The 23,410-nt window shown below is 39.4% G+C and overlaps 1 protein-coding gene across 4 annotated transcripts in view; it reads left to right on the top strand.

The window, feature by feature from the left end:
• Positions 1–23,410, top strand: part of AP2B1 (adaptor related protein complex 2 subunit beta 1) — a 109,283-nt gene that overhangs the window by 68,656 nt on the left and 17,217 nt on the right. For all 4 annotated transcript variants that reach the window (XM_043903022.1, XM_043903019.1, XM_043903020.1 and 1 more), the window contains 2 exons: positions 33–178; positions 4,718–4,847. In XM_043903022.1, coding sequence (XP_043758957.1) covers positions 33–178; positions 4,718–4,847 — 276 coding nt within the window. The remainder of the gene's footprint in view (positions 1–32; positions 179–4,717; positions 4,848–23,410) is intronic.

Here is a 23,410-nt window from a genome sequence, read left to right as displayed (position 1 = left end):
CGGATTTCATTGGGCTTTATGCTGTGTTTTAGGTCTGGCTGCCTGCAGTAAAGGCTAAAGGCCTGGAGATTTCAGGAACATTTACTCACCGCCAAGGGCACATCTATATGGAAATGAACTTCACCAACAAAGCTCTGCAGCACATGACGGACTTTGCAATTCAGTTTAACAAGAATAGGTAAGAAATCTGAGTTCCCCAGCTCAATCCTGAGACGGCCGTGTACTTTGTGTCTAACAAGTGAGTGTTCCGTTCAGCAGTGGGTAGAAACTCTTGTGTTGGCGGATGCCCAATGTAGACTGAGCGAAGGCTCTTGTATATCTCTTCAGTGGTCAGCTTTAACTCTGGAGGCCCTAGGGAATTCTGCTGAGGAGGTTGTCCATATGGAATAAGGAAACCAGGACTGACTTACTGCCATAAAGGATTCTAGAACTTGTATGTCTTTATTAACACAGTTTACCAAAAAAAACTTTTAGTTGAAACCCATTTATACAGTTAATAATAATTGTTTAATAATTGTTTTGCATCTGAGTGCCAGACATTTCTGGGTACTAAAGCTAGAGTGATGAAACAAACACGTGTCTCAAATGTGTGCCCAATGTTTGTAACTTGGACTTCCCTGGTGGCTCAGCTGGTAAATAATCCTCCTGACATGTGGGAAACCTGGGTTCAATCCCTGGGATGGGAAGATCCCCTGGAGAAGCGAAAGGCTACCCACTCCAGTATTCTGGCCTGGAGAATTCCGTGGACTGTATAAACTTTTGCTTGACTGTCCAAGTCCAGTGATTTTCTAGGATATTCCCAGTGTTGACCAATGTTACTTTTTCCTGGAATAAGGTGTGCCCTTTCAGTGTGTGTCTAGAGCCCACATTTTGGTGAGAAAAATAATGGACTTTGGCTGCTGTAAAAAATATGGAAGACAGTCTGCCTGTTAACTGAATAATCATATATAGGCAGACAGTTTGCTTTTAGCAGTGAATTCTCTGCCATAATAGGGAAGAGAGTTATGACAGATGAGAGCTTATTCTACTTTCCACCTGCTTGTCTCCTTTTCCTCTCATTTTTGTCAGTTGTCATTTCTACATTTTATTCTTTCACTTTTATCTCATCTTTGTTTCGTCTTGAGTTTGTGCTTGCTGCCAGTCCTTTTACTTACATTTCCATGATCATTTCTTGTATGTCTTCTAGTAGGTTCCTCAACAAGGCCTCAACAATCCTTGAATTCTTACATGCTCAAAATCATGACTTATATGCTTGAAAATTCTTGACTCAAGCTCTTCGTTTTACTTCAGAGTTGTTTCTCATTTAATATTCCTGAGGAGAAGTTCATTGCCAGCATGGTTTTTCCCTGTATCTATAAGTAATCTGATCATTCTGTTTGGCTGTCCAAAGTTTTGAAGTCCGGTAATTTTTCTCGGATACTCCCTGTGTTGACCAGTGTTAATCAGTGTTTCCTGGAATGAGGTGTGCCCTTTCAGTGTGTGCCTTGAAGTCCTGTATCTCTGGAAGGTTTTCAGGGTTTATGTGTTTAACCTTTTGTACTGTTCCATTGTTTAGATTTTCTTCTTTGGAGAATTCTGTATTTATTGACTTTGTCTGTTATATGTACTATTTTTCTCTCTAATATTTTCTTATCTATAAATATTGGAATATGTATCTCATGACTTTTTTTTTAATCCATTAACCACAGCGCCATTATTAAACTCAAAAATTCTTTAATATTATTAAATTCTTTAATATCATTAATATTATTAAGTTCTTTAACATCATTAGCAGATTATTGCAATTCCCTGGTGTTGTACAACTTGTTTTATCCGAACAGGATCCCATTGGTCCCCATATATACCAATTAATTGATACGTGTCTTAAGTCTCTTTTAACCTATAGACTTTTCCTCCTCTCTCTTCCTTGAAATTTATTTGTAGAAGAAATTAGATCTTTTATCTGTAGAATTTCCCACAGTCTAGATTTTGCTGATTATATCTGTAAATTGGTCTATAGGCTTAATTAGATTTAGACTTGATCTTCTGACTGGAGTGCTTCATGAGTAGTGGTGATCTTTTTCTTCATTTCTGTTTTATTTTATTTGCTTTTTCTTATTTTATTCTCTGTGTCTCTTACTGTTTTTACTATGATGTCTCTTCTCTTGTTCTTTGTAGCTCTGTCTCTGCCAGTATAATCATACCTTCTCTATTATGTTTTGTAAATGAAATTACATAATATGGAGTCTTTTGCATTAGATTTTTTTCACTTAGCATAGTGCTTAGAGGTGTTTCAGCAGTCTGTTTATTGTTGAGTAGTATCCCAGTGATGCTTGTAGCACAATTTGTTTACAGTTTCACCAGTTGGTAGAAGTGGGGGTTTTTTCCAGTTTTTTCTTTCATAGCTAAAGCGCCTATGAATATTCATATATAAGTCTTTGTGTAGAACTGTGTTTTCATTTTTTCTGGGTAAATACCTATCAGTGGTATTGCTGGGTCACATGGTAAGTATGGATGTTCCCGCCGTTCCATGTTCTCACCAATGCTAGCCATTCTTGTAGATGTATAGTAATATCTCTCTACTAACTGACAATACTGAGCATTTTTTTCATAATCTTGTTGACTAATCTTATATCTTCTTTGGTGAAGTATCTGCTCAGATCATTCCTTTTTCTTTTTTAAAAAAATTGTTTGTCCTGTTATGAAGTAGTAAAGTTTTTTATATTTTCTGGCTATAAGTACTTTTCAGATATGCCTTGCAAATATTTTCTCCCAGTCTGTAGCTTACTTTTACTTTCTTAGTGTTTTTCAAGGAACAGGTTTTTTATTTAAACACAGTTTATTTTACAATTTTTTCCTTTATAAGTCTTTTGCTTTTTGTTTTCTGTTTATCAAATCTTTGCCTGACCCACAGTTATTAATACAATTTTAAAAAATTTAATAGATATGGCAATCAATAAAGCTCTTATGTTTACCTTTATAATTCATTTTGAGATAATTTTGGTGAGATAATATGGTGTAATGTGCAATATCCAATTGTGTCCGACTCTTCATGGCCCCATGGATTGTAGCCCACCAGGCTTCTCTGTCTGTGGAATTTTCCAGGCAAGAGTACTGGAGTAGGTTGCCATGCACTCCTCCAAGGGATCTTCCCGACCCAGAAATCCTCATCTCTTGAATTGGCAGGTGGATTTTTTACCATTAGCGCCACCTGGGAAGCCTAGGATGGTGTAAAGTAAGAGTCAAAGTCAAATCTTTTTCTGGAGTAAATCTTGAAGTCATATAGTGTAAACCCTCCAACTATATTCTTTTTCAGAAATTGTTTTGGGCAAGTCTAGGTCTTTTTTCTGCTTGAATTTTGATGGAAAGTATAGGGAATATATAGATCAGTTTAGGGAAGAACTGACAACAAACAATACTGAGTCTTCTAATCCATCAGCATAGCATATCTCTCCATTTATGTAGGACATCTTTAACTTCCCTCTACAGTATTTTATAATTTTTCATGTACAGATCTTACACATCTTTTGTTGCATTTAAGTGTTTCATAGTTTTGATGTTATAGTAAGTAGCATGTTTTAACTTTCGGTTGCTAGTATATAGAAATACATTTGATTTTTGTATATTGAACTTGTATCTTGCAACTTTAATAAACTTACTTACTAGTTCTGGTAGCCTTTTTTTAAGATTCCCTATGGTGTTCCACATAGATGAATCATGAGAGCAAGATCAAAAGGGCAGAATGGTTTTTGACCCATAGATGTTAATACCAAAATGATTTGATGTGTCTACTCAAAATCATTTATTACATTTGGGACTCTAAAGTATAGTTTATCTAGGAAAAGGAAAATGTTTCTCCTGCTGTTCTGTGACTCTTGAAATTGATACTGCCTAAAAAACTCTAGTTATTTTATATTATAATCTCATCTTTCTTCCTGAAGCTAATTAGAGCATAAATTCAATGTAAATTTGTATCATTAAGTTGTTCATTTGTTTTACCTGTGGCCCAACTTTTCCCTTTCAGTCTTCCTTCATACATTTTTGTTTTTATGTGACTTCAAACTCAGACTTTTCCTAGCTCTTTACTATTCTTATATTATTATCATGCAGGCTTCTGTGAGAAGTCTAACTGTGGTGGTTACTCACTGCTTGCCTTAGGCTAAGAAAGTGGCCAGATTTGAGTCTACAGCCTGTCTTTTGTCCTTTGAGGTGTTGTTTTGAATATTTAAGCCAGTCAATTCTGCTTTACTTAGAGTGGCTTTTTCCCAATGATTGTATCCTATGTAAGTAAATAAAGAAAAAAGAAAGTGAGTTACCATAAATCATCCTCTGGGCTGATTGGGCAGGTTATCAGGCTAGTGAAATAGTAGTAGTGTACTTTGCAGGGCGGGTATTCTCCCAAGGATTATCTAAAGACAGATGTATAAAAAAAGATGTTTATCAAACCTGCCCCTCTAGTGGCGTGATAAACATAAGAAAACTTTAGCATCAGGCCATTACCTAACCAGTTCTCTGCTGCTGAATGTTTCTTGTTCCTCTAATCTGTTTCATGGAAAACAGAGGTTATGTGGTAACCAGTGTTGCAGCAAATTAGAATTGGGCACCTCAGCTCCTGCTGTTCCTTCCATTTAATTTTGTTAAAAATTATGTTTCCTTGTAAAAAGCCATTGAAACCTAAAGATGGGTCTAAATCCTGCCTCCTAATTAACCTCTAGGATTTCTTCACCTTCTCTCCTAGCTTTGGTGTCATTCCCAGCACTCCTCTGGCCATCCATACACCGCTAATGCCAAACCAGAGCATCGATGTCTCCCTGCCCCTCAACACCTTGGGCCCCGTCATGAAGATGGAGCCTCTGAACAACCTGCAGGTTAGACATTTACTTCACTCTGGGTGTACAGGTTGATATCTTGCCAGTTTTATTTTATTTATATGTAAAGCAACTCCTCTCATATCAGATTTAGTCATGGAATAGGGTTTGAAATAACTCTGAGGAGAAGACTTATTTTTCGTTAAAACATGCACACAGAAAAGTCATACATTGACACAAAGTTATTAATTTTTTTTAACTCAGCAAACAAAAACTTTTCAAGGTGTTATTTACAAACTTTTTTCTTAAGACTTTCATAAAAGGGAATTTGCCCTTGTAAGAGTAGATTTCAGGAAAGCTATGTGGCAGTCATGTTTGAACACACTGCTGTAAATAGTTGGGTTATCTGTATGATATGCATGTGGTTAAGTGTAACATCGCCTTAGAGGAGCTCAGAACTTTATCATGTCTACAAGAGCCTTTCCATCTTGAAAATACTGAATTTTTAGAATGCTTAAGTCCTAGCTTAGAGTTTCATTTCATTTGCATCACTTTGAATTTCTCTTTGAAATAAGCCTTCTGGTGTTTAAGCAACATGAAGACAGAGTAGTAAGCATGTAAATTGAAGCCACAGCAACCTGAAGAGATAAAATACAGATAGAAGCCTGGAAGTTGAGGGTTTTAATGCTCACAAGGACAGAAGAGACCACCTTGGGCTGACCTGAGATGGGGAACTGTAACTGAGCTTTGCATAAAGCTGACCCCTGGAAGGGCAAATCCCTCAGTGAAAGGGGAACTAGAAACAGATATCCATAGAGGCAAGTGATGGGAGAAAGTTCTCTCTGACCAGGGTTCTGGGTGGCCTCTTGTGGAAAATCCAGGGCCTGAATTTATACTGTGTAGGTACAGAATTCTCCAAACCAGTAAATTAGTGTAAAATTGGACCAGAACTGATAGAGCCTAGGATACCTGGCAGAAGCAAATGCAATAATGGCCCTTTTGCAACAATTTTGAACTTTAAGGCCATCAGGACTCCCATCTGAAAAGAAAATCTCTACTGAAAGTGAGCTCACAATTTAACAAAAAAAGAAAAAGGGAACGATGTACTATGACTGACATAAGACTCAACAAAGAGGATTGGGCATCCCCTTCTACCAAGAACTTGAGAGAACAGTCTGAATGAGACTGTAAAATATGCTTTAAATGATGAACAAAAAATAGCAACCTTCCACTTTGTGGTCAAGACAGGTAGGATCCCATTGCTCAGTGTCTTGGAAATACCAGTGTGGGATCCTAGTACTCATGGTGAGACATCAACAATAAAATTACCTAGAGTTGAAACTAATGTTCTCCAAAATAGTTTAAATACCAGCACACCAGGCCTGCTTGCCAGTTGACTGATTACCTTGCTGCCTCAGTAGTTGACTGCTTCTTTTTCAGCAAAGGGTTTGATGATACAGAGTGACAATGAGTGAGTCACAATATAACTTGGCTCAGTCTAGGAGAGCAGAATAAGGATTACTGTGCAGAAGGAATTGGCTGTGCTGCTATGATGAGACTAATGTGTTGAGGGGCTTTTCCAACATAGAATCCTAAAGTAAGTAACTAACCCAGATTTACAGCTGCTCTCTTTTCATGGAAATCTAACCTCCTGTTGGCTTACAGAGCCTCAAGCCAAATATTTGAGGTCAGTCAGCATGGGTGCGAGAATGCTTTACTTTAGAAGTAAGAAAAGGAATTTGGGTCACAGAAATCAGGGCAAATTTCCTCCTCTTAAAACCAAAAGGGAACAGTGAATAAATGTCAGTTTACTTCCCTATTTGCATTTCCATTTCACATTCAGTAAAATGAACATTCCAGATGGGAACCCTCACATGAGTTGATCTTTTTGTTTGTTTGGCATATGGCATGTGGGATCTTAGTTCCCCAACCAAGGATTGAACTGGTGTCTCTTGCATTGGAAGCCCAGAGTCTTAATGACTAAACCACCAGAGAAGTCCCAGGAATCCTCATAAAAGAGGTGAATCTTAGTCCAAATCCTTCTCTCGCATTAGAACTAGCAAGTTTTCATTTTCACAAACCTGACATTAAAAAAAAACTTAAAATTTTTCCATCTAAGCAGAATGTAATAAAGCAATTCAACTTCTCTAGAAAAAACAAATTTTCCATCTGTAGTCAACTACTGATTCTACATGCTTTCTCATGGATTCTTTCCTTTCAGGGATGTCATAATTATGGCTATTTTCTCATTTAACTGGCTTTGCCCAATGGAGAAGATAAGCAAAAACTTGGAAAGAGATGAAGTTTTTCCCCCGAGAGCAGTTCTATTTAATGTCTGCTAGTGGAAGGTGAAACTAATGATTAACTGAAGATGGTGGGTTACCTTAGTTTTCAGCTTCTATTCTGCTCTTGTCCCAGTATGAATAAAAAGAGTCAGATCTTAACGCAGATCTTAAGCCTATTGAAACAGGCTTCGACCATAAAGATCCAGATAAAGCCAGGTAAATATTGATTGGCATTTAAACATTATGAATATATATGTTTAAATTCAAGAGCTCATGCAGGAAAAATTAGTACTTTTCTAGTACTGCAGACCATAAAATCAGAAAAGAAAGAGTTTTAGGAAATGAAATTTGGGAAGCAATGCGAGTTTTAGCTGTTTCAGCTAATTTGATATCTATATATAGGACAGACAAACCAAACTAACGTCCAGAACTGTAATGTAGCATTTACTACAAAAACTTTTCATTAAAAACATTGTCTAACTATTAACTCCATGGCTGATTCATGTCAATGTATGACAAAACCCACTGCAATGTTGTGAAGTAATTAGCCTCCAACTAATAAAAATAAAGGAAAAAAAATAAAATAAAAAATAAAAACATTGTCAAACTACTTATTGACCTATGGTCTTTTTGAACCACTATTGGAAAAAAGACACTGTTCTCTCTTAAAATGTAAAATAGATTATACCTTAGAGCATTAAATACCTAGTAGAAATTTGAACCTAGAAAATCTACTGTACTAATAATGTTGGTTATCAAAAGCCTTTGTGAATCCAACTTATAAATATTACACAAAGCAAAGTTTAGCTTGCCCACCCGGGAGCTTCTCTTGAGTTTAACATATTATATTCCTTTAAAAAAAGAGAATTGATTTCCTCTATTTAAATAAAACAAAAACCTTAACAAATGTCTAAATGAATTTTGTCTAAAAGAGCTTTCTCTGACTTTGATATCCTTTTCACTTCATCTGTTTTTTTATATTTTTTTTCACTTCATCTATTTCATCTGTGTTAGTTGCTTAGAAACATTTTCCCAGTATACTCCTTCAAACTTGACACCTGGCAGGTGACTGCTTCTTCAGGTCATTGTCTTCAAAAGTGCAATAGAATCGTGACATAACATGTTCATCCCAGTCTTTGTATGGATGCTGTGGAGTTCTCACATTTGCTTGGCCTCCTTTTTCACCAAGCTGTGAACTTTTTGTGAGAACGTTGATACTCCTTTCTTTGAAGTTTTAATTTTATCAGGTCTGTGAATATACAGTTTAGAATTAACTAGTTCTAGAGTTAACTAAGAAAAACCCAGTCCCAGCCTTCTCTTCCCACTTCCAGCCATTATCTGTGTATATATTCCCAATCCTCATATTTTCCTGATAGGACTGTCTTAGGATTTGCTTTAATTAGTATTCATTGTTCATGTTACTATGATTATATATACTCCTCAGAGCTGAACTATATAGTGTGATTATTTTTCTCCATAAAAGTTATTTCTTTTTTTCCATAAAACTTTTTATAAGTAATTAGATATTTACCCATTAAGACTTGTCTCTATTTATTTGCTTAATTTTTTGTGTTAACTGCCATTCATTCCCAAATTCCAGTGAGATCAAACTCTTCAAAATAGTCCTACCGATTTCACTCTTAAAGTCTCCTTTGGGAGCCGTTTGACTGCTTTAATCTGGAACGATTTTCTTCCACACCTGAAACTGTCATTCTATGAACTCCCTTCATCATAGCCCTGAGGATTCATTCTCTTCATCTGTTTTCTATGTTGGGTCTCCTCTTGTATTTTCCTTTCCTTGATTTACTCCTTCATTTTGATGAAGAACATACTCCAGTAGCTTCCTAAAAATAGGTGTTCAGTTCAGCCGCGCAGTCATGTCTGACTCTTTGCGACCCCATGGACTGCAACACGCCAGGCCTCCCTGTCCATCACCAACTCCCAGAGTTTACTCAGACTCATGTCCATTGCATTGGTGATGCCATCCAGCCATCTCATCCTCTGTTGTCCCCTTGTCCTCCCGCCTTCAGTCTTTCCCAGCATCGGGTCTTTTCAACGAGTCAGTTCTTCAAATCAGGTGGCCAAAGTATTAGATAGGTGTGTAGAGTAAAGTTTTAAACAGGTAGCGACTTTACATGTTTTAGAACTTCTTTTTCTTCACACTTACATGATGGTTTCTGTATATTTTTCTAGATTAGAAATAGTTTTCCTCCTAGTCTGAAGTCATTCTGATTCTTGATCCTTTTCTGTGCCGTGTTCTCTCTGAATGAAAGCTTGTACAATCCTTGTTTTTCCCTCTTCTGAAACTTCACAGTGATATGCCTTGGTTTGTGTCTCTTTTCACCCACTGCGCTAGGTCCTTATTGTGCTCTTTCAATGTAGAAACTTCTATCCTTCAATTCTGGGAATTTTCCTTTTTTATAGATCTCCTTTCATTTTCTTTGTCTCTCTTATTGGAAGTCTTGCTCTTTGAGTGCTGACTTTCCTGGACCAGTCTTCTGCTTTTTGTCCTATTTTCCATCTCCTTCTGCTCTGCTTTTTTTTTTTTGCCATAACCACGTGACATGCAGGCTCTTAGTTCCCTGACCAGGGATTGAACCTGTACCCCCTGCAGTGGATGTGCAGTCTTAACCACTGGACCACCAGGGAAGTCCTTCTTTTTGCTCTATTTTCTAAAAACTTTTTATGAAAAAAATTTTAACTGTACGAAAGTAAGCAATTACATGATGAGTCCCATGTGCTCATCCCTCAGCTTCAATAATTAATCAATCCAGAGTTAGTAGCATTTCATCGTGCTCTCTGTGCATAGCCCTGCCCTATATTATTTTGAAGCAAATCTTAGACATATCATTTCCTCTGTAAATATTTCAATGTATATATTTATTTTATTTATTTATTTTTTTTTTGGGTAATGTATATATTTAAAACAGATGGTTTCTTTTTAAAAACATAACCACAGTAACTATTGTGCTCATTAAAAAATTAACAAGAATTCCTCAACATCAGATATCCGGTCAGTGCTCAAGTTTCTGATTATCTCCATGTCTTAAATTTTATTTTTATTTATTTATTATTGTTTGTTTGAGTCAGTAAAGTGCACATATTAATGATGGGTTGATACCTCATAAGGCTCCTTAACTACCCTGTTCAATAAAATAACCCTTAGCCACATGCAGCTATCTAAATGGAAATTAATTAAAATCAAGTAAAGTAAAAAGTTGATTTCCTCTGTTGCATTAGCCACATTCGAATGTTCACATGGCTGGTGGTTACTGAATTGGCCAGTGCAGAAGTAGAACATTTCTGTCATTATGGGAAGTTCTGTTGGGCAGTGCTCATCTATGGGCTCCTTCATTGTTAGGTTTGGTTTTCAGCAGCTTAAGACTGTTATGTACCTTGATGTTTTCATTACATTTATCTGACTTCAGATTCACTGAACTTGGATCTGTAAATTGATAGCTTCTCCCAAATTTAGGAAAGTCGTTTTTGGGTTTGTTTTTTTTTTTTAATTATTTCTTTGATTTTTTATCAGTCCCAGTATCTCACTCCCCTTCCTTCAGAATTCCACTTCTAAGGTGGCCCAAGTGGTAAAGAATCTACCTGCCTGTGCAGGAGCAGTAGAGATGTGGGTTTGATCCCTGGGTCGGCGGATCCCCTGGAGAAGGAAAATGGCAACCCACTGCAGTATTTCTTGCCTGAAAAACTGCATGGACCGAGGAGTTTGACAGGCTGCAATCCGTGGGGTTGCAAAGCGTCAGACACGACTGAGCGTACACACGCCACTGTCACGTGTGACTGCTGGATTGTCCCTTCAGCCCCTAAGGCTGGTTTTCAGTTCTTGTTTTCTTTCTTTCTGTTCTTCAGAATGGGTAATTCCTATTGATCTGTCTTCAGGTGTACAGACTCTTTTCTTTTATAGGCTACGACATTCTGGTTTATCTGTCCAGTGTAGCTTTCATTTCAGATACTGTACTTTTTGATTCTAGGATTTCCATTTGGTGCTTTGCTAAAATTCCACCTCTGTTCACTCAGGAGTACAACTGGAGAACCGTGTTTCACAGCCTTCTCTTCTTCTATTCCACTTCCACCCTTCGGCCATCCCTTGGGCCTGAGGATATGTTTACTGACCCTCAGAAAAAGTGACCAGTAGAAGTATCTCAGACAGGACCTGGAAACAGTGTTAGGGCTTTTTAGTTAGGAAATTCTATGTTTCCTACCTGGGCATGTCTCTTTGGCCATATGGATTCTTCTATAGAGGCGTTCTGAGGAGGCCAGAGAAAGGTCAGAGTGTGGCCCTCTAAACCGTAAGACACAGGGTAGGACCTCCACCCACCCATCACTGAACTCATCTGGAATCTTCTGTGTCAGTACTTTCGTGTCTTTCTTTTGGGAGCTGGTTTAATTCTTCCAAAAGTTACCCTTGACTCTCCTGTTTAGAATTGAAAGGCTTTCTACCAGCCTCCTGGGAGCTAAACTGGGAAAGAGGACTGGAGAGTCTCAGTACTCAGTATGCATAAATTCCCTTACTCCACCACCCCTCAGCCGTGCCTAGCATTCCCTTCAAAGTACTATCTTGTCTGCTCTGAAAGAATCAGTCTCTTAGTTTTATTGAAGGGCTGGGGTAGCTCAGGGTGGTGTGGGCATCTCGAACTCGGTTTCTTCATCCTCTTTATTTTAATGTCCCCTCCATCATTTCCCCTTCATACTATTCCAGAGGTGCTACCAGTACCAAGACTTTGAGAATTGTGCAGTGTTATTGCTAACAGGATTTGTTTTACAGTTACCAAGATTGTTACCAAGATTTTGTTGCCACTGTGTGTTTTTCTTTCCCATCTTTGTAAACTTATACCCTTAATTCTTTTTTCCTTTTAATTATGGCCGAATTCTTCCAGGAGAAAGAAAATTTAAATGTGATTTTAAATCTACTGTCTTTACCTGAAACTCTCATGACACCTTCATAAAAATCCTTCTTTCGTTCCTTCTGTACTTCTTTGTGGTTAGAGGTTAACCTGTAGATAAATAATTGATCCTTTAGTGTGTATGGTTTTTTATTATCTATCTTTGTATCCTCTTTAAACCCCACTTACATGTTGTTTAATAAGAGGATGGATATTATTTACAGAAAAGAAATAATGTCTCAGTTTTTTATTTGAATGTCCCTTCTAAAGCAAGGCAAGAGTCATCAACTCTCTTCATTTAACCTTTGAATGATTAGGGCAGGAAGTGCTAAGGATGCTAGCTGCAAAGGACACAATCTTACAACCCCATTTATTCATGTCTTTAAGATCTTTGTTAACCAAAAGGGTTTTTTTTTGGGGAGGGGGGTGTTTTGTTTTGTTTTTTTTGGTAGTGTATGGCCCTGAGAAAATTCTGTCCCTTGCTACTCCCACATTGCAGTCCCAGCCTATGAGACAATCAGTTGCAGATGGTGCCTGTCCCTGATATTTCATGTCTTACATATGTCCATTCACACTCAGAAGGCCCACAGCTGTAGCTATTGTACCAGAAAAACTGGTAAATGCTTCCAGACGGAAGACCTTTTAAGCAGCTTCCATCAAAGGAAGCAAACCAGCTTGGCATTTACTGACTTTTCTTGACTCTTGTGCAAGCCAAACAAGTTCAGTATTAAAGCCTCCTTTGGTCTTCCAGGCTCCACAGCTGAGGACTGCGCACTGTGGTTGCTTTTATGGGACCACATGCTGCTTGACTAGATATTGAGTCCTTGAAGTGGTGGATCTTAGGAAAACTATAAGAGATTCCCAGGTCACAGATAGATCCAGTGCTGAAAATAACCCCTGTAGACAGGACAGAATCTGAAATATTCCGTTAACAACCTGTAGGAAGTGGTTATGAAAGATCTTGGTTATGAAAGATAAAAATATTTCACCACCAAAGAAGAGAAAAGAGAAAATTGCTTTTCATGATTGCTGTTTCAATTTTGATTTATTTTTCATGTCACATCAGTACTATAAATGTGTCCTTTAATCTCATCTGAGGAGTAGAGTATCTTATATACTAGATGTTCCTTTTTCACTCAGTTGTCCTTGTAGAGAACCTCCTTATCCTTTTTGTCAAGATAATCAAGATTCTGCTAGACAACACCTTTTGTCTTCCTGTAACTGGAACTCAACTACTGGCTTCTGGTACCCTCTTCTATGAATACGTTTGTCAGTAGCAACTGCCTTGCTTGAATAACCACACATAAGCAGTAGATAAAAATCCTGTATCCTGATAGGCTGACATGGTCTAGCAAATTATAAATCTGACTTCAATGGTAGGAGACAGTTGTTCCTAAAACCCAGAATTCAGTTCCTAAAACACCCGAGCTTGAGAACTAGTTGTCATTAAAAAGAGCCTATGAGATGATTACCCAAGTAATAGAAGCCCGTGCTTGGCCAAATGATACTAAATTTCACATAGTTCTGCAGGGTGATAGAAGTGATTTGTGGGTGTTCGTCTATTAAAATTTCAACCATCTTTATATGATGTTAGTAAGTCAAGAGTTGATAAAAATTGAGTTAGTTTTGTATTTCTAGTCAGATAAAAGATTGGAAAATAGATCTTTATGCAGTAGAGGACTTCAAATTCTGAATAAAAAGTAGGTACCTCTTTCTAGTCCTTAGGTTCTCGTTGTGGCTCGTAATTTTTGCACAAAGCCTTAGGGGACATTATAGGTTTGAATTAAAGGAGACACCCTGGGCTTTTCCTAAACTGGACTGAAGCCCACTTGAGAGCCATATCTTGCCCTCATTCATGTTTAGCTCTCTTAATACTCTGCTGTGGCGTCATGTTCAGTGAGATTGGAAAAGAGTTTCTTTTATTCACAATTTTGTGGTGTGAGGTTATACATAGGTTTCATGGTACTGAGATCAGGTTTTATACAATAAGTTTCTCTCTGAATCAAGGTTCACAAGGCCTGAAAATCAGTCAGGTGGACCTATAATGAAAATATACCCAGTCTGAATTCATTTTCCCTTTTATTCTACTTCAGGAGAGCCTAAGTTTGTGGAAGGACTTTTGTGTTCTGCAAATAAATGTCAGTTTTATTATTTTAATTTTAATGGGAAAAAAATGTGGAGACACTAGTAAATGTGCTTAGACTCAGTTACACTGGAGACAAAGGAAAACATCATTTAATTGTTTTGAAAAGTGTGTGAATTTGGTCTTGGGCTTAGTGGCAACATTCCACTGAAGGAGTTAGAAGGCAGAGTCTCCAAATATGAAAGCACAAAACTTCTCAAATCCATAGCTCAAGCTCATGCTGTGTTTCTGACAGTGGTTTCTGCCCCTTCCGTATATGACCTGATTCCCTGCACAGTGGCCTACCCATGTGCCCAGTCACCTGACAGCCACCTCTGCCTGCTTTTTGTCTGTGCTGAGGTTAAATAATAGGGCAGGCAGTACATAGGCACACCTGTGAACCCTCTTGATTTCTAACTTGCTAGAACCTAGATTAGATTCTAGATCAGTTTCATCTCAGAATTTTTAAATAATGTTCATGGAGAAGGAAATGGCAACCCACTCCAGTATTCTTGCCTGAAGAATCCCATGGACGGAAGAGCCTGGTGGGCTATAGTCCACGGGGTCGCAAAGAGTCGGATACGGCTGAGCGACTTCACTTTCATTTTCAACCCTCAGCTGAGAAGACTTTCAGCTCTTGTGTTTGCTATTGATTTCTTGAGTTCTCAAAGACCTGTGATCATATTTTTTTTTAAGTTGCCGGTTTTCTAATTACATCACTTTACACACTGTTGTCTAATAATATGTGGTATTTAGAATGCCTTCTTAATTATTTTGAGCAGCCATTGCCTGTATTTTCTTAGCACCTCCTTGGTTTTCTTACGTGAACTCATCTGACAGGGAAATGCAGCTTTTTTGCTCACCCTGTCTGCATACTGGCCCGTCTGAGTCAGTGTTCTAACTAATCCCTGATGGTCTCTGAGCTACTGTTCTACCAGACTCAGTAGTTACGTGCTTCAGGAATTTTGGGGTAGAATTGGTCCTATTATGAGACTCTTGGTGTCACCTTTGTTATCTTAAAAGCTGGTCCCTTCGCTGAGGCTCTTAATTTTTTGAAAACTTGATGCTATTTCAGCTGAAAAAAATTGGCAAGACTTTAAAAAATTGAGGGAAGCCATTTAAGAAATTGAAAAGTAATCACAAACAACATTGGGTAGTTGTGACTTTCAGTTCTTTATCAGTTGAATTTTTGTGCTCTTTTCCCTGTGTACGTGGTGGTTCTATTTTTCTCCAGTAAAACTTTTTATTTAAAAATAAATAAATAAAATAATGTTCATTCGCTCTTATTACTAAAGGAATGAGAGTTTTCTTTGTGTCTTCAGTCCCGTGACATACCAACTGGGGTGTGGAATATCTAATAATTTTAACTGATAGTTTATTAGTCCTTTCTTGACCATTTTGTGGTTCAGTACAGTATGTACAAAATGTATTTTAAAGTTTTAACAGTAAGCCCTGCGTAGCAAACAGATCATGGTGCTTAATGGTAAATAGTATTCAGCAGTGCAACAGCTGCAGTCATGGGCACGTCAGCCCGTCATAGCAAGGTACACAGAGCTATTAATAAAGGCTAAAAGATAAAAGAGGTCATGCTTTTAGGGTTAGAGTCTGTGTGGGTTGGGCAGAACCTGTTTAAGGTAAGACCTTGGGTTTGGGGAACTTACCTGTTGGAAAGACTGAAAGGCCTCTGAAAATATTTTTGGCTGTTTCTGACAGCTGAAACTGTAGAGAGTAATTCTCTTGAAGGCTGCTGGAGGAGGAGGACACCTGGAGCGTGTGATAAAGGTTTCTGGGTGGTAACCAAATTGATTAGTATAGCATGGCAGGTGGGTTCTGTATTGACAGAAAAGACATCAAATTACCTTTGCTGTGAGTTTTCTGATTTTGCTTAACATGTAAAACTAATAATGCCTGGAGCAGGAACAGATGCCGTATATCTTAGTATCATTTTCCCTTGACCCCGTGGTCCCTATGAGGCACGCAGCTGCCAGTGACCCTCTCCACAGGTCCTAGCAGAGTTGTAACGGTTGCTTAATTCTTGCTGTACCAGTGCCCTGTTAGACACATGTTTACATCACTAGTGTAGATGAGCTTGCATTGGTATTCTTTCCAAGCAGAAAATTCCAAGTCCTAACAGTGGTCTCCAAGTCCCTGTCTTATCCAGCCATGTCTTCCCCCTCCCCTCTACCTCATTGACTTCATCTGCTACTCCTCCCCTCACTCCACATTGGCTTCCTCCTGGATCCTCAGACTGACCGGTATGCTGCCACCTGGAGGCCTTGGAATTGGCTGTTTCCCACGTGTGGGATGTTCCTTCTCCCAGTTGCCATATCTGCATGACTCATTGCCTCCTTCAGGCCTTTGGTAAAATAGGGCCTTTCTGATAAGGCCACCTCACTCTACTCCCAGTATTCTTGATCCCCTTTACCCTTGTTCTCTCCCCACCCCCAGAGCACTTATCCATTTTAAATACTATTTATTGTACTTAATTCATTTTCGCCTCTCCCCCTCCCACCCCACCCCCACCCACCACCTCCCGATTGGAACGCAGACTTCAAAAGGGCAACCATTTTTGTCTTAGTTTCCCCCCCCCCCCCCTTCACTGACTTATCCCCCAGTGCCTGGAACAATGCCTGGCACACAATGAGTATTTAATAAATATTTGTTGTTGAATGAATCTTTTTGCTTTCATTTAAGAAAGTGTTTACAAGTATCTGGTGCCTCCAGTTCTTGAACCAGACTTAGCAAAGCCATCTCCTCATCATAGCAAAAGGTATCCCTAGACACACTCTGCCTCTTGTTTCTCAGTGGCCTTGCAGTCTGCCCACTGCCCCTTTAATACCCTTTCATTTGGATGGGTCAGGTCCTGGCTTAATCTGAGGGCTACAACCGCAAATTCATTTTTCTCTCAAGTGGGCAGAGAAACATTAGAAGCTATTGCTTTCTTTACTCTGTTCATTGATATTTCTAAAGGCAAGATCACAGCACATTAATGGACCTTATTTCCAAGACTGGTGATAATCAGGATAATATAACATGTGACTGTTGTAACGTTTAGGGAACTTTTTCTGTTACTAACCTATGTTTTTGTGCCACTTCAAAATAAAAACAAACTGTCACCACACAACTATTAAACCATTGTCCTAATACCATCAAATTATTTGTGTAATATTCTCAGAATAACTTTGGAAACTCAAGGATGCTCTGTAAGTGTCTCAGAGCCCCAGGGAAAAGCAGAATCGTTCAGATATCTGACAGGAAATGGAGCTGAGCAAACCTTTTTTTCTGGGAGACCAGAAAGAAGCCTATCTGTTTCCTAATTTGGATGGAAGTAAAGTGATAAGGAGGCACTCTTTGAAAGGAAGGGCAAAGAGGGATATCTTTGGCCCGTGGATGAATCTCATCACTCATTCTTTGCTTTCAGAAAATAGTTCTTTTCAAATAATATTCAAAACAGTCTAACTTTTGCCTTTAAAAGGGAAAAAAATTTAAAAGGTAATGGTCTAGCACTTCCCAATTCCAGATTTTTCTGCATGTGCTATCAGAAGAATTTGCTTTTTTGGGAATGGGTGTGGTTGTTTTCCAGTCCAGAGGTAAGCAGTATAAAGATTGGAAATCTAAACTGAAATTCACTTTGGGATGGATAAGGTGTCACATGCTGGCACTGGAGGTTGTCCTGAGAGTTGAAGGGTTTGAGTTCAACCTGACTCTGGTTCAGCTGGCTTTAGTGGTGGCTTTGGGTGGACTTCGAAAAGAAGCTTCTTGAAAGAGTCCCTCCACATTCCGAAGCTTCGTGAAAGAGTCCCTCCACAGAGGCAGTCTTTGATGAAAATTGTGACCTTTCTACTTTTTTCCAAATGGCTTTGAAGGAGACAGGAATGCTTTTTTTTTTTTTTTAAGCAGTACTTGAGAGTCTAACTTAAGTTGCAGAGAATTGCAAGATTTGATTCCAGTAGTTCTAACCCTACTGTGCTTTGGGGTTCTTCTAGTGTATACAGCTTTTGGAGACCATCATTCTGGTTTATTCCTGTCTAAATCAGAGGCTTTTAACAGCTTTTTGTTTGCTTTTTAAAATATATATTATTTATTTATTTATTTTCGGCTGTACTGGGTCTTCATTGCTTTGCACAGGCTTGTGGCAAGCAGGGGCTACTCTTTGTTGCGGTGCATGGGCTCCTCATTGTGGTGTCTTGTGGAGCGCAGTGTCTTGTGGAGCGCGGACTCCAGGGCACACCGGCTTCAGTAGCTGCAGCATGTGGGCTCAGCCGTTGCAGTTCCCAGGCTCTAGAGCTTGGACTCAATAGATGTGGTTTAGTTGCTCCATAGCATGTGGGATCTTTCTGAACCAGGGGAACCCATGTCTCCTGCATTGGCAGGTGGATTCTTTACCATTGAACCACAAGGGAAGCCCAATTTTTAACAGTTTAATCCGAGAGTCTTCTAAACTCATGTCTATCTATATCTCTTTACATCTTCATCTTCTCTTTGGTGTTCTGGTGATTTAATCTGCCTACATCCCAGTTCATGGTGTAAACTATGTGGGAGGTTTCTGAGACTGAGATTAAGCAGATCGCATGACAGAATGGGGACTCCAGGAGGAGTCAGAGCTACATCAGCTTTAGTAGATTTTGGTTTCTCCTCCCTTTCAAAAGGAGAAGGAAATGGCAACGCACTCCAGTATTCTTGCCTGGAGAGTCCCGTGGACAGAGGAGCCTGGTGGGCTGCTCTCCATGGGGTCGCACAGAGTCGGGCATTACTGAAGCGACTTAGCATGCATGCATTGGAGAAGGAAATGGCAATCCACCCCAGTATTCTTGCCTGGAGAATCCCAGGACGGAGGAGCCTGGTGGGCTGCCGTCTATGGGGTCACACAGAGTCAGACACGACTGAAGTGACTTAGCAGCAGCAGCTGCAGCACCTTTCAAAAACAAGACTCATTAAGAGAGCTTGTTTCTTAGGTTCTCATTGCCATTCTAAAACCCAATACTTATGAGTACCACTAGAAAATTTATAGTTTAAGAGATCATCTGGGGGTCTCTTCAGAGCTTTCCTTTCTATTCTGAAAAGGCTCTATTCTGTAAAGAAGTACAGATAGACATTAATTAGCCTTGGAAATATCAAATGCTGAAGTGCAAGTTGCTGCCCAAGAAATTAGAGATTTGAAGCTACTGCTTTTATTGGGACGAGTGGAACCTGTCAAATTTTCCCTGTTAAGGACTTTACTGGCCACATACTCTTAACAGTGAAAGTAAACAAGTATGGCTTTTATCTATCATAAATAGCAGACAGGGACTCTTTGAGGGCTGTTCAACTGCCATACAATCCCTCTGGTCTATTGGGTGCACTAGGAAAAAAAATAGAGGGTTTTTGATTGAATCTTAGCCTTGGAAGTAAACCAAAGATGCTTCTTCAAGTTAAAATGTAATTAGCATTGGAAGAAAGTAAATTGATATTTTCTATGGTGGATGGTGGCACTAGTGGTAAAGAATCCACCTGCAGGGCAGGGGACATACGAGATGGCGGGTTCAGTCCCTGGGTTGGGAAGATCCCCTGGAGAAGGGTATGGCAACCCACCCCAGTATTCTTGCCTGGAGAATCCCCTTGGGCAGAGGAGCCAGGAGGGCCACAGTCCATAAGGTCACAAAGAGTTGATCACAAGTGAAGTGACTTAGCACACATGCATGGTGAGTTGCATGCCTATTCCTGCTATATTTTTAACTCTATTCAGACACTGTCAAATATTATAGATAGACCTGTTTTGTCAGGATGTCTCTGAGAGGTCTCAGGTAGTTTATTGGTCAATAGGGTTTGAAGTGGAAAACCATATTTAAACTAAAAATGGTAGATATTTTTTCACATTGACTGGGAATGCAGCACTGCAGGTGGATTTAACTCCAGCAGCTAGCAGAGAGCCTCTTCTGCTTGAGTCTCAGATGACATATCACACAGTTGGAGGCAGTATCATTAAAAACCTGTCACTCAGAGCCATTCCTCTAGGTTCTGTTGACTATATAGTGTGGTGCTTAAAACACATCTGAATCATCATTCCTCAGACAACTGGTGATGGTTGGCGTCACTGCCTGGTCCTCGGTTGGACCAGCCTGCAAATAATCTTTCCCAAAGCTAAATAGAGAGGAGGAAAACAGGGGGTAGAAATTGCTCAGAGACTGGGAAAGGTCACAAGTGACGTCACGGAAGAGTAGACGGTAATGCTCTCAAAGGTGAGCTGTGTACCGCTTGCCTTGAATTTTCTTGTGGCAGTGCCTCCCGTGGTGATCTGTGGGGAGAGGTGTAGAGAGAGACCACATTTGCCAGAGTTCAGACCGAGTTCATCTTGTACCTTTTTATAGTACTTTAGAGCTCACTGGAACAAGGTTGGAATATTAATTCAGCCTGCTCGTCTCCAGCTGTGCTGCCAGAAAGGGGCTGCAGCCCCTGCAGCAGGCTTTCTGTACTATGGAGAGAAACTAATTGCTGGTTACAGGCTGAAGCTGACAAGCTGCTCTTTCCCCAGCAGCCACTGAAAGTAACTTGTAAAACTCATTATTATTATTAAGCATTTCTAGCCCGCTTTTGTGTTTTCCAAGTGCCTCATAATCATTTCTTTTTGCTCTCCCTATTGATGTCCCTGAGAAGCAAGTTAATATTACTGTGTCCCCATGTTGCTCGTGGCAGACCGGAGGAACACAGGATTAGGTAATTTGGTTGTTGGTACCATCTGGGATCTGCTTTAGGCTTCCTCAGAGCAGAAACTGAGCTGCACACCCTGTTCTTAAGCTCACTGAGCCCAGTTCCTCACTACTTGGTTTATAATTTGGTGAGTGAGTATTTAGGGCTTTTATAGTTTTTGGCTGTAGCTTACATAAGGAGGTATATTTTGCATAGTATATTCACACATACAGTACATAAAACTGAAACAGTTTCAGGAACCATTACTTATTCTTAGTGAGATACACTATGACATTTTCTATTCTATTACTTATTTGGCCACACTGTGTGGAATTTCCTTGACCAGGAATCGAACTCATGTCCTCTGAAGTGGAAGCATTAGTCTTAACCACTGGACCTCTAGGGAAGTCCCTTCTACTATATTATTTTATGCCAGTTACGTCCCATTAAACAAATTTTAAGAACCTCCAATTGGCCGTGACCCACAGTATTTAAAACCACCTTGTAAAAATAAAATAAAACCACCTTGTTAGGAAGTACTTGAGGCTAAAGAATACACATGGTATATTCTCCTGGAGCATCAGTTTTGTTTAAAGGTAAATGAAAAAACACACTTCATATTAAAACACTTGGGTTCATTATGGAATAGCACAGAAGTTCAAAGAAATTTTGTTCTTATGGGCTACTTCATACTGTGCGCCTAATCCTGATCCTTACCCCTACCTCCACCCCAGTATATATGTCCATTCTTTCTTCCTCTGTTAAAGGAAGTACACTGGGAAAACCTTGAGAAGTACTGTCCTTTTGGAAACTTAGTCCAAGTTCATGTCTTATCTAAGCCCAGTGGCTGTCAGGAACTTAGAGCCATGTATTTTACAGTCATTATTCTTACTGAGCCTTTACTCTGTGCCAGTCACTGTTTCAGAAACTGAGGATCGAGTAGTAAACAAGAGACAAAAATCCCCAACTGTGTGGAGCTTGCATTTTCCTGGAGGTGCATTATGTGGCACAGGTTCAGGCAGTGCACCAACCAATCAGTAAAAATGTGTGTCAGATAAGAGCAATGGGAGAAAAAGCAGAGCCTGAGCTAGGGCGTCCTGGAGGTCGAGATTGGGCGGTATGATTTCATAAATACGTTGGTCGTGGAAGACCTACATGAGGAGATAATGCTTGATTAAAGAAAAGACCTAAAGGAGGCCAGAATAAACCTTGCAGATTTCTGGTGGAAGAGAATTTCAGACAGAGGAAACAGCGAAAGGTTATGAGATAGGGGCATGCATGGTGTGTGCAGGCACAGCAGCTGGCTCCAGCATGTGACAGCAGAGAGCTAACAGGCATCTGACCGGAGTCAGTTATAACTTTGGGAAATCACTGGAGTCTCAAACACAGAGATATCTATGAACTGTTACATTTTAAGATCACTCTGATGCTATGTTGACAGGAGGCTGGAAAGTTAGGTGTTGAAGGTGGAAAAGACGAGTGCAGAAGCAGAGACACCGTAGAGAGCTTTGCAGTATTTCGTTTACTGGGTTTGGAAAGTCAGCAGGAGGTTCCATTTAGGGATGGGGAGAGGAGATCAAGAATTTGGTTTTGGACATGTTCATTTTGAGGTATCCATTTGTTATTTCAGGTGAAGATACTAAGTAGGCAGTTGGATATGTATGTGATAATTGATTTGCCATAGGCAGGCTGAACATCACTGTGAAAGCTCTTAGAAGGTACTTCTCCAGCTTGTATGGATTATGTCTTTCTGCTCTGTACCTGGTAGGATAGTGAATTTCAAAATAAGAAAACAAAGAACTCCCCTTTCTCCCTCTGAAGCAATCAATATCATACTATAAGGTTTACTCAGTTCTATTTCAGAGTAGCCGCCTGGCTAAAATTGAACTGGCTTCATACTGTGTTTTCCTTGATTCTTTTTTTGGCCTGGACTCCCAAAGAGTTATTGGCATATTCTTAGAGATTCTCGTATTCTTTGGGTTGTGATCTACCATCTATGTTATTCTTCCTCCACATCTAGTTCAGTGATTTGAAACCAGGTGAACCCACATGTCATCCTATTGCCCCATCCTTGCCCTGTCATGTATCCATATGCCTAATGAGCCATGTTAGTGGTGAAATTATGTTTTGCCTATGAGTGATAGGGAGGTTTAGGGAGAAAAAAAAAGATTGAGAAACCAGTGTTTCATTCCATTTGCTCAGCTTCTTCCCTTTAATGAAAGGGGACAAATATTTATTGAGTCACTGGGATGTGAGTGAAGATGAGAGCCCCTGCATGGGCGAGAAACTGTTGTGTTGTGGGGGAGGCAGAGATAAATGCCTGTTTATGCTATGGTGGAAGTGCATGGTGTGGGTGCAATGGAGAGGAGTTAGAACCTTCCTGAGAAATCCTTGTCAAGTTTGAACTAAATCTTCAGATTACATAGATATTTTCCAGACAGATGAAGCTTTAGGAAAAGAACATACTAAGCAGAAAGAACAACATTAATGTTTGGAGAGCAGGAATCTACTTTGATAGGCTTGATGTTAAGGAAATGGACTAGAGAGATAGACAGGGGCCACGTCCAAGGGAACCATATACATTTGAAATAAATGCAGTTCTAGCCTGCATTTTACAGGCTACGTTTTACTCTACAAAAGAGTAAAAGTTTG

The sequence above is a fragment of the Cervus elaphus genome, chromosome 5 (assembly GCF_910594005.1).
Source record: "Cervus elaphus chromosome 5, mCerEla1.1, whole genome shotgun sequence".
Classification (NCBI taxonomy): Eukaryota; Metazoa; Chordata; class Mammalia; order Artiodactyla; family Cervidae; genus Cervus; species Cervus elaphus.
The sequence above is the reverse complement of the archived record's forward strand: the minus strand, read 5'-3'. Positions and strand labels throughout refer to the sequence as shown.